Source organism: Pelodiscus sinensis, chromosome 6 (assembly GCF_049634645.1).
Source record: "Pelodiscus sinensis isolate JC-2024 chromosome 6, ASM4963464v1, whole genome shotgun sequence".
NCBI lineage: Eukaryota > Metazoa > Chordata > Testudines > Trionychidae > Pelodiscus > Pelodiscus sinensis.
In genome coordinates, this window is record NC_134716.1 from 81,587,636 (window position 1) to 81,599,285 (window position 11,650).

An 11,650-nucleotide genomic window follows, 5' to 3' on the forward strand; every position below is an offset into this window, starting at 1 on the left:
TCCCTGCTGCCCCTCCTTCCCCCCCCCCCCCCCCGCTGCCTCTGTATCAGAGGTGGAGGGGGGGGGGGAAGGAAGGAAGGTGAGAGCTGGTGCCCATGGAGAGCTAGTGGAGCCACCTCTCCCCCATACTGCCTTTGATAGAGAGGCAACAGAGGGAGGGGGAGGGACAGGAGGGAGCAGACGCGGGGAGCTGGCTTTTAAGCCAGCTCTCTGTGGATGCTGGCTCCACAGAGCCATCTATCCCCCTTTGCTGCCTCCTACAGAGGTAACAGCATGGGGAGGGCTCTTGCCTGCCCCTGTGCACTGCTGCCTCTATGGAAGAAGCTGGCCAGGGGAGAGACAGGTAGCTCCGCACAAGCTGCCCTCCTGTGCACATCACCACTTGGTGCTACTGTCTCTGTGGGAGGCGGCAGCAGCAGCTTGTGGGGAGGGGCATGCGGCTTGGCAGAGGAAACAGCATAGGGGGGCAGGAAGGAGCCAGTGCTCAGTGGAAATCCAGCTTAAAAAAGCTGGCTTCCCATGATCACTGGCTCCTGCGGAGGAGTCAAAGGGGCAGATGGGAGCGGGTACATTGGGGAAGTTTTCAAGCCGGCTCCCTGTGTGTATTCAGGGCCGTCCTTAGGCATACACGGAGTACGCAGTCGCGTAGGCATTTGGAAGAAGCTGGCCAGGGGAGAGACAAGTAGCTCTGCACAAGCTGCTCTGCTGTGCATGTCAAATGCCCCTGGCATTTGATGGCATAGATCAAATTACTGGATGTGCAGTCAAATGACCTTTTGATTTGGTAGCTTATGTTGTTGGCTCCAGTGATGAATTCGCTAGTATAGACATGTGGGCAGAGTTGGTATCGTGTTTAGTTGCAGGGCTGGGTTCCTGGATGTTTATGATGTGGTTGTATGGTATGGTTACCGGAAAGAATTCGTTTCAGGTTAGGGGGTTGTCTGTAAGTGAGAATAGGCTTTTCTCCCAAGGCTTCTGAGAGTGAAGGATCATTTTCCAAGATGGGTTGTAGATTGTGTATAATGTACTGGAGGGGTCTAAGTTGTGGACTATGGGTAACTAGCTGGACTTACCCGGCGTTGCTCGGGAAACCGGAGGAATAAAATTTAGAAAATTTAGGAAAGGAGGGGACCCTGAGCCACAGACCCTGGGGGCTCCTGGCCCATACCTGACCCTCTGAGAGCAGAAGGACCCTCCTCCCTCCACGACCAAGCAGCCAGCCCCTACGAGAACAGTACCCAGTCATGTAGCCAGTAGCAAGGGGACTTCTCTTTGCAAGGATGGCTCAGGGATCCACCTGCCCTGCCTTGGCAAGCAAAAGCTCAGAGCTCACGTCTAACCCTGATGGCTGGAACCAGACACAGAAGAGTCCCACTCACGGTATGAACAGCAGCTGGCTGGCTTCACAGCAATGTAACACATCAAGGCTGTGTCTACATTGGCATCCCTTTCCGGAAAAGGGATGGTAACGAGACACTTCGGAATTGCAAATCCGCGGGGGATTTAAATATCCCCCGCGGCATTTGCATTTACATGGCTGCCGCTTTTTTCTGGCTTGGGGTTTTTGCCGGAGAAAAGCGCCAGTCTAGATGCGATTCTCCAGAAAATAAGCCCTTTTCTGGAAGATCCCTTATTCCTACTTCCCTTTCCTCCATCTCTCTCCCTTCCCCTTGTGTCTGGCCTGGTGCCAGTGTCAGCGCCGTTTTCCATGCCAGCATCCCTGCCCCCCCGCCCCGGTCCACCTGCCTGCTGGTTTGCATGCCAGCTGAGGTGCACCTGCGCTATGAGGGCGGTCCTCAACCCGCCGCCCTGCGCAAGCGCCACAGGCCCAGAATAGTGGTGGCCTGGGAGCGCATTGCCACTGGCAAACCTAATGCGGGTGGGGGAGGAGAGAGTGGGGCCCCCGTCATACCCTCCCACAGTACCTTAAAACCTTCTTCTGGAGGAAAGGTAATACCATGCAAAATTTGGTTGCAGTAGCTCTTATAGTGTCTGGACTTACTTTGAGTCCTAAACTCAAAACTCCGGTCATCTGAGAAGTGAGCTCTGCCCACGAAAGCTCATGATACCATCTACATGTTTTGTTAGTCTATAAAGTGCTATCAGACCATTTGTTGTTGTTTTTTCTGTACAGACTAACTTGGCTACTCCTTGAAACTCCTACTCTTGTTTTAAAAGTTTAATTAAATAGTCTCTTGGGATGTTCAATATTAGTTGTGTCAGTGTAATGGTTTTGACTAACTTTTGTAAAACATCTCTAGCACCACAATGCTTCCCTAGCAATATTGTTGGTTCACTGTTGACTGAGTATGTCATTTGTCATCAATACCATTTTCTCTAACACCTTAATTACATGGCTATAAATATAATTGGAAATGGCCCAAATTTGGCTGATGGAAGTCAGACTTTGAGTTAGCTACTTCTCTAGGTCCCCTGACAAAAAAGGTAGAAGATGGTAGAAGAATTTCTCTCTCCTTGTTGCTGCCAGGGGAGAGTAATTAGCGCAGCTGTGACTTGTGAAGTCTGCATAAAATCCCAGAGAATTTGCATGCTCTTTAGCCCAGCCCTGAGGTAATCTTTTGTAAAGCTGAGATGGATTGTTTGCCCATCTTGAGCTAGTTCTCATGAATGAGCCCCTTGACTATTGTGCACTATAGCTTATTTGCTAAGCTCATTCTCCACTGTGTTCCTAAACCTAAATGCACTATTAAAGACCTGATCCTGCAAAGACTCAAACTTGACTTTCCATACGTGAATAGTCTCACTGAAGTCAATGGAACTATTCATGCAGAAAGTTAATCACGTATGTGAGTCTTTGCAGAGTTATAATCCTTTTAGTATTCAGAATAGACCTGAAAAGTATTACAATATACCACTTACTAATTAAAAGTTGTAAAGTTGTCAGAGCTCTCTGAACTACTTTAGATATACATAAATGTGAAGAATTAAAGTCTGAATGACTACATTAATATAATTGAAAGAATGGTTTTATTTTTACACTACTTATATGTCTATGGTCTAGCAGATTTTATACTTTGAGCTAGTGCGTAAATACTGGCATAGGCTGATACTTAAGAAAACCCATAATAGAAGTGGGAGAGGTCGCTTTTATGCTTTGTGCAGTACTGTATAATCTGCTCCGCAAAGCTCTATTTTGAGTCATATGAGAGTAGGTTCTGAATTTTAAACAGGAAATATGTGTTCATAGTGTTAGACAAAAGAACATTCATTTTGAGGAAACTAATTTATAAAGTAGGGTCTGATAGTTGAATATTTTTCTGTGATCATAACTATTTCTTATCTATGAATAAAATTAGGCCTGATTATTTAGTTTTTGGCTGAACAACTAGAAGGTACACTACTGAAAAGAGAGGTGAGAAATCAAGGAAATCAAACATGCTGCTCTTGCAACTCTTTGTAAAAATGTATACTTAAGCCTTGATCCTGCAAGTAAAAGTATGTGGATGTACTCTTCTGCCACCCACAGCAGCAAATAGGGCTCTGCCTACTCCTTGTCATTTGTAGGATCATCCCTCTGATTGTATCAGAGGGCCAAGATTTTCAAAAACAGGAATTAAATCTAAGCTGCTAAATCCATATTTTTGGCCTGATTTTTCAAAAGGGCAGTGTGCTCACCAACTACAATGTTAAGGTTTACTCGCAGTGAGAGGAGAGGCCACTTTTAGTTCCTGTCTTTGTTGTTTAATTCACTTTAGAGTGTGTCCTTGTTAAATAACGCTTAGTTTTATAGTCCGTAGATCAGGGAATATAAAAATTTTTGGTAGGGGCCATGCCAAGATTTTGGTTAATGGTCAAGGTCTGCACTTTTCTGTGGAGGGTCTAGGGTGAAGGTTGGGTGCACAGGGTAAGGGACTGGGGTTCAGGAGACGGTGTGAGGGCTCAGCGGGTGTATGGGTGAAAGAGGGGGTTGTAACCTGGGTCAAGGGATTGGGGTGTAGGGTCAAGGAGGGGGTGTGGGTGCAGGATTGGATTCTGGCCTGGGGGAGAGGTGTAGGAGGAGGTACAGGGTCTGGGAGGGAGTTGTCACCTGGAACAGAGAGAGCAGAGGGTTTGGATGGTGATCTGGGGGAGGAAGTTGGGGTGCAGGATGGGTTGGGGGTGCCAGAAGTAGGCACTAGCTGAGAGGAGTTTACCTAAGTGCCTCTTGGCCTACACCCCAATCTGTTTGAAAATACAGGCTGCTCCCTCCACCTGGTTCTCATATCGGGCTGCCCCAGTCTCTCAGGCCAATCTCTCAGCTCCGATTGACTGGCTGTTTCCAGCCAATCGGAGCTGAGAGATTAGCTGAGGTCAGTTCTTATTGGCTGGTTCTTTCTGGCCAATAGGACCTGAGGATTGGGCTGGGAGTGGGGTGATCTCACAGAAGCCTCCACCTCCCTGCAGAGCAGAGAAATGCAGGGACTGTGTTTAAGTCGGCAGCTGTGTCTGCCTGAGGGTCCAGTCAGGGCCGTCTATGGGCTGCAGCCTGTGGCTTGGCAGGCCAGATCCGGCTCCCTGGGCCGTATTTTGCCCAGCCCTGTGATAGGGACATTATGCCATAGCAGATACTGTTCTTAAGACAAAACATAAAATTATTTTGATCATTGATAAATTTGTGATGATTTTCTAAGAAATCATAGCAGTTTGGATACTTACATTCTGATAGGTTATCTAAGTAACTATTCTGCCCACCTACATTCCACTTGCAATTTCAGCTGTATAGGGTATAATTAAAATCCTAGAGACAAAAGGCTCGACTTCTAGATACTGTTTATTTGTAATCCACTCCTAATGTTAGAAGTGCTATCTATATAGGAACAAAAATTCCATTCAGAGATATCTGTCCTCTAATCGCCAAGTGTACTATTTTGTTTTCTGTTTTGTCTACTTTGAATATAAGTTCACTGAAAACACTTGTCTAATCTTTCTTCTCTATGATGCTGATTATGCAATATTAATTACCAGGATATGCCTTGATCAAGTTGCTGTTGCTATATCAACATACAAACATGTGGAATAAATAATAAAGATGGGTGACTTTACAGAGCAAAGAAATCAACCCCTGACTAATTCAAGCAATTAGATTTGTCTAATCTCCAAACATTCTATTCACTTCATAAGACTAGGCTTCAAAATTAATGTCATTACTAATGTGCATTGAGTGGACATAGAAACGGATTATTTTCTAGTTCCAAGAGGCAATTTTTGTAGGTATGTGAATACAAGTAAGGCATATTGCCCATATCCTGTGTGGAAACTTATTCCTCCTTTGGTTATGCTCTTATGATAGAAAAACTGACAAATCAGATTTAGAATAGATTTTTATCACCCCTAGTATCATTATCTCATGGATACTAGTCCTCCACCTCGCTCCCCTTCTGTTCTAAATCTGATTTGTCAGTTTTATAATGTGTTCACTTTTTTTTTCATTGTATTCCTTTGGTATATATGGTCGTGCCAATTCTCTTCCAGAATTTGATCTGAGGAAGTGGGTCTGGCCCATGAAAGCTCATCACCTAATAAATCATCTTGTTAGTCTTTAAAATGCTGCATAGTCCTTTCTTTTGTTTCATTCCCTTTTTATATGAATTTTTGTAACAGTAGCAAGGGGCCTTTCTCATTTAGTTGCCTCTGGGATCAGTTAGTTCTGGGGCAGTGGTCACCAACCAGTAGATCAGGATCTACTGGTAGATCTTGGAGCCTTTGACAGGTGATCCTGACAGGTGTGGCGAGGAGGCTATCAAATGCTGTCACTTCATCTGCCCCTCTCAGCACTACCGTGCTGCTCCTGCCCTCTGCTTTGGAGCTGTGCCCCACCCCTGGGAGTTTCTTGCTTGCTGTGCAGGGAACAAGAAGAGGACGGGGTGCTGAAGTTAGGGTGTCCTTCCCCCCACTCTGTACCCCATCTCCACATAGTTGGGGGAGAGGGGAGGGCAGGGATGAAGAGAGTTTGCTGGCTGCTTTTGGGAGCAGGGGTAAGCCTGCCTTAGTCCCCTGCATCACCACCAAGAAGCCATCTGTTGTAAGCGGTGCCCAGCTGGAGCCCACATCCAAACGCCAGCCCCAGTTCTGAACCTCTCCTGCACCCCAAATCTCTACCCTAGCTCATAGTCCCCTTGCCTCCCAGAGCCTGAACCCCCCTGCTGCTCAACTACCTCAGCTCAGAATCCCTCCCACACTCCAGATCTTTTAGCTCAAGGTCAGAGTCTGTATTCCTCTATCCCGCACCCCAGCCTTCTGCCCCCAGTCTGATAAAAGTGAGTGGGGATGGGGGAGAGTGAAAGGATGGAGTGAGCAGGGGTGGGGCCATGGAAAAGGGGTGGGAAGGAGGCAGGGCAAGCATGTTTTGGTTTGGGGTAGATCCTGGATTGCACTTAAATTAAAAAAGTGATCTCATGCTTACAAAGGTTGGAGACCACTGTTCTAGGGATATCAATGTGACACTTAAATGTCCATCTCCACAGTTGATTAATCTTCAAGTACAGGACTCTCCCTGCAGGAAGTAAGTACAGCATCCAAGGAAGATGAAGCACTGTCTCCATTTAATTTTATTTTGCTTGCAATTAAAATGTATTTTAGTTTGAGCCTTGGTTACAGGGGAAAGTTATGTATATGGACACTCTTAAGTCATGTTTACAGTGTGGGTGCTAAGATGGTATAGCAAAACTGCTATTCAGTTTAACCAATACCCAAAGTGGTCTTTCTGTTGCTCTAAGGATAGTGATATTCAGACCTCAGTGGTTCAGGAGCCAAATTATAAACCTTCATTACCCAAAAGAGCCACAGTAGTGTGAATTCATTTTTGTATTTACTATAGTACTATATATAGTATAAATAAACAACAGATTAGTTAACTCAGAGCAAATTTATATTTGGTTAAAAGCATAGTAAATGTTTCCTGGTTTTTAAATTAAAATTATTAACCATAGTGTTTTAATATCTTGTGCTGCAGAGTTACAAGAAGTGAAATAAAGAGCCACTTGTGGTTTGGGAGCCTCAGTCTGAGTATCACTGGTCTAGGAACTTCACATGCCCAAATAGTCAGTGGCAAAAATCTTTCCTCAACCTCGCTGCCTTTGGAGTGGGGGTGTGACCCTCATAGCTACAGGGTAGTGCTGAGGAAAGTGAACCTTTTACACCTTTGACCACAGTCAAAGTTTATGTAGCTATTTTTTTTAGCTTTCTTACTCAGTGTTTAGCAATTAAGCTAAAAAAGTGTACTGTCTATACTAGTGGCTCCATGAATAGGTGTTGTACCTGTCTAACCCTTCTGCTTTAAATTCAATCTTTAGCTATATCTATAAAATGCCTGTTAATATATTGTGACACTATTCTTTCTATTTCCTTTAGGTGCATGCAATGGGAGAGGTGCATAGAAACAGCCCCGAGCCACTTCCAGTACTACTGCTTTAAAAGGGTGGCATTGGCTTTGCTCTCCCCGAATTTGAACCAGCCTACTTCTAGCCATCATTTTAAAAGGTGCCTTTTTTCCGGGCGCTAACCCCTCTTCCCCATTCGTGCGTTATGTCTACAGTCCAAGAGACACTTTGCAAACAATTCCAAAGGGGATTGCTGGGCTAGGAGCTGCGACCCCCCTCCCTCCAGATCTGGGGAGCGGTGCCGGGCAGCAGAGGGGGAGAGTGAGTTGAGTGTGTGCTGGCACCACTGAAGGGCGGGGAGCGACTCGCCCGCGGCTGGGAGGTTCTCGGGCACGCCCCCAGCCCGCCCTTTGTTTGCACTAGACTCTCAGAGCTGAGTCCATCCTCACTCGAAACTGGTTCTCGGCCCCCTCCGCGCGCTCGCTGCAGGATCAACCTGTTCGCTGCCTGGTGCTGGGGCTGCCGAGTTTCAGTTGAAGGGGTCACGCGCCACTGGCAGAGGGGAGGGGAGCAGCCAATCAGTGCGGCCGAAGCGGGCGGCTCCCACCCCGCATTCCAGGCGGGAGCTGCTGGGCGGGGGGGGTGAGTGCGCCTGTCCTCGAGCCCTAGGTGTGCGGGCAGGGCGCATGCACCGCGGCGGGGTGCGGCTGGTACCGGGGGGGAGGAGAGGGCTTACAGCAGCGGCTGCTTCCAGAGAGATTAAAGAGCAGGGAAGCTGGGAATCAGGCGAGCGTAAGCGGGTGCGTGCGCTGCTGGCGTTAAGGTAAATGAACTCTTGGACCGAAGCGGTTTACAAATCTCGGAACGGGACATCCAGGTGCGATGGGGGCAAGAGTAGAGTGTGTCTGGTGACTGGTGTGTTTGCTTTGTGTAGGGTCGGGGGGAGGGGTCGTCCCTTTCTCCCAACCGCATCCATGCCCAAGTGTAAGGGCTTCTGGCTTATTCTTAAAAGTTTTCCCAAATGTTTATACTTACGGCTTGTGATTGGAAATATCGAAATAAGAAAAAAAAAGCTGATACTTCTCGTCTCTAGGGTACTACTGTGCATTGCTCATTATTATAGCCAGATCATACGTAGATCTTATTTCTTTAAACGCTCAGTTGCATATTTAAACTCAGTTCTGTATTAGTTGGGCGTTGTCCCTGTGACACCAGGGATGATTCTTCAGTTACATCTTTTGTACCTTAGCCTGCCTCTTGGTTCTAGGGCTGTGCACTGTAATAAGGGTTTCGTCTCAGTTATTGTTCTCTGATGTGCAAGTTCCTCCAAAAAGAGTAAGGTAAGGAGGCAGAAATCTATTATACGATTTTAATATGTAGTTTCCACAAAAGTTGTAAATGCCAGATCGTTTCAAAGAAGTCAGTAAGTCCTTCTTGAATGGTCGGTTCAAAGATGAACCTTTTTTAACAAGTTGCTTCCTTAAGATATATTTTCTTTTTCCTCAAGAATGTCAAATCTACCAGGGCATTCAGTCTGTTATGAAAGCTTTCTTCTCAGTAGAGAGATTTTTGGTATGCACAGGAACAGGTACATTAAATTCTTCTTTGCCTCTCAAAGAAACTCTGCATTATTTTGCAGCTAATGTCTTGTGCTCTTTCCTTTTTCTCACTGTAGTATCACCTCAAGGCTGCTCTGAAACAAATTACATTTTGGTTGAAATATCTGTTTTCACCATAACTACGTTTATGAAATGTTTTGCTGATGTTTAACTGAAAGGCTCTTCTTACTCCAGCAATTAATGGAGATACCCACTTCAGGGACTGAAACCATTGTTTCAAACTATAGTTTTAAAAGGATAACTTAAAATAGAGCTCTTGGAACAATCCACAGATTGATTGACTCTAAAACCAAGAACCTCTACCTTCAAAAACATTGTACTTGCTGTCCTTTCGGGTGGAGGAGAGATAAAATTGCCACTCTCTTAAATGCATCAATAACAAGTTGCTAGTTGCTCTTTTCTTTTGCTGGACTTAATCAGTCATAGAACTGGAAGGAACCTCTAGAGGTAATCAAATCCAGAGCATTGATCTAGCATCATCTTCTAGAGCAATGGTCATCTGAAATCTTGTGCTATTTTAGGTCAATATTTTAACAAATTGGGTAAGGGCAAAACTAATGCCCCCTTCAAAAAAGAAGAAAATGGTAGGTGATCATGAAGAATTCTTGATTGGTGTTCCTACTTGAGATCTAGCTTAAGATGTTACATATTTCAAGATATTTTGGGGAAAAATCATAGTTAAGATCAACTACTGTGTTAAAGCACTGTATGATGAAGGGGAGTCTTTGTATATTTTAGGAACTGTTTGTGTACCTTGGAGTGGAAAGCTCTATTTATTGGAAGTCCTTGAAAAAATTTTTTTTTGTGGATTTGACTTTCTGTTTTTAGTAATTGAACAGCCATCTGTATAGTATAAGGCGATCATACTAACTATAATGTCAATAAGCTGTTTAGATTGTTTTGTAATTGTCACTTTTTTTTCCTAGGTACCAAAAATAAGTCTCAGTTTAGAGAACCAGTACTTCAACTATGTCATCCAGACCTTTTGAAAGTCCTCCACCTTATCGACCAGATGAATTGTAAATATTCTCTTTTCTTCTTTGGTTACTACTTTAAATAACTCCAGATAAGCAAGTGTACATAGTTGAAATTCATATCTTTAACAGCTTATTTATACAATTGTTAACAGTAACTGTGTCAACTGTCTTCAAGTTGCTGCTGTTAGCCTATATCTGGCTACGTATTTAACAAAAAAGGAAATGTCTGTCCAGCACATATAGTGTGTTCTAATAGCTTGTTTACCACTTTACAGGATGCTTTTTGTCTCTTCCATGTGTAAACTAATCAAACAACAGTTAATTAGTGATAGAAATGTAGCCGTGTTAGTCTGGGGTAGCTGAAGCAAAATGCAGAACAATGTAGCACTTTAAAGACTAACAAGATGGTTTATTAGATGAGCTTTCGTGGGCCAGACCCACAATTAATTAGTGATTGCTGCACTCAGTGTTGCAATACCTGTCTATCAACGGGGTTGAAACTCCTTAGTGCCTACATTCCTTTTAAAAATGAGATTTAGGCTCCTAAATCAGATAGGCATTATAAAGTTGAGTGCCCTTCCTTCTAAATAGCTTTACAAATGGCCCTACTGTTTGGTATGATAAATACTGCAAATTATCACTCTTAAACATTCTCTGAGTTCTCCAGAGCACACATTCCAGTAATCTTTAAATGCCAGTGGTCAGAGTGGATTAATTTCAACCCTCTAATATTATTTGTGAACAACTATCATAAAAGCGCATGAGAAAATAAAATGTCTTTTTGGAGGAATATATGCATTCCATTGAAAAATATAGGACTCTTTAAAAACTGTCTAAATCTGACCACTTCCTGAATTAATCTAACTTCATGTGTTGTGCACTACAGTTTTTTTAACAGTTTTTCACAACTGCTGAAAACTTAAGTTGATAATTTTTTCTTTTTATTGCAGCAAACCTTCTCACTATGTACCAAGCAACATTACGTATGTTGAGGACATGCGTTCTCAGCCCATGTACTCTCAACCAGCATACTCCTACTATCCAGAAGATGAAGTGCAACACTTCTACAAATGGACTTCCCCTCCAGGAATAATAAAGATCATGTCAGTTCTCATTATAGTGATGTGTGTGGGCATTTTTGCTTGTGTGGCTTCCACATTGCCTTGGGATTTAGAATTCTATGGAGGTTCATCAATGGGATCTGGTGTTGGATATCCTTCATATGGAGGTTTTGGAGGCAGTAACAGTTATGGCTACGGTTATGGATATGGTGGAGCCTATGGTATTGGAGGAAATTACATTGAGCCCCGAGCTGCTAAAGGCTTCATACTTGCAATGACAGCTTTTTGCTTCATTGCTGGAATGGCAATTTTTGTAACAAGTGTCACCAACTCAAGCACATCCAGAACAAGAAGATATTATCTAATTGTCATAATAATAAGTGCTATCCTTGGTTTCTTGGTATTCATTGCATCCATTGTATATGTACTGGCAGTAAACCCAACTGCACAAGCTTCAGGATCAGTGTTCTACAATCAACTTGTTGCTCTGTGCAGTCAGTATTATACAACTACAAATACAGGAATCTTTATGAATCAATACTTGTATCACTACTGTGTGGTAGAGCCTCAAGAGGTATGTATACATTAATGCCTATTTTCTTCCTTTAAATTGTACACCTAACATGTCTGCGTATAAAACAGTTGGTGTACAAAATCCATAGCTCATCTAGCTA

At 44.0% G+C, this 11,650-nt stretch overlaps 1 protein-coding gene across 3 annotated transcripts in view; it reads left to right on the plus strand.

Annotated features, from left to right (window-relative positions):
- The first annotated feature begins 7,771 nt into the window (after positions 1-7,771).
- OCLN (occludin) overlaps positions 7,772-11,650 on the plus strand; it is a 34,927-nt gene continuing 31,048 nt past the window's right edge. Inside the window, exons 1-3 of one of the 3 annotated variants that reach the window (XM_006124306.4) lie at positions 7,772-8,196; positions 9,865-9,957; positions 10,866-11,550. In XM_006124306.4, the coding sequence (XP_006124368.1) occupies positions 9,908-9,957; positions 10,866-11,550 (735 nt within the window). In that variant the 5' untranslated portion in view covers positions 7,772-8,196; positions 9,865-9,907. Of the gene's footprint in view, positions 8,197-8,509; positions 8,660-9,864; positions 9,958-10,865; positions 11,551-11,650 lie in introns of those variants that run through there. The other 2 variants (XM_006124304.4, XM_006124305.4) reach the window with 2 other exon arrangements.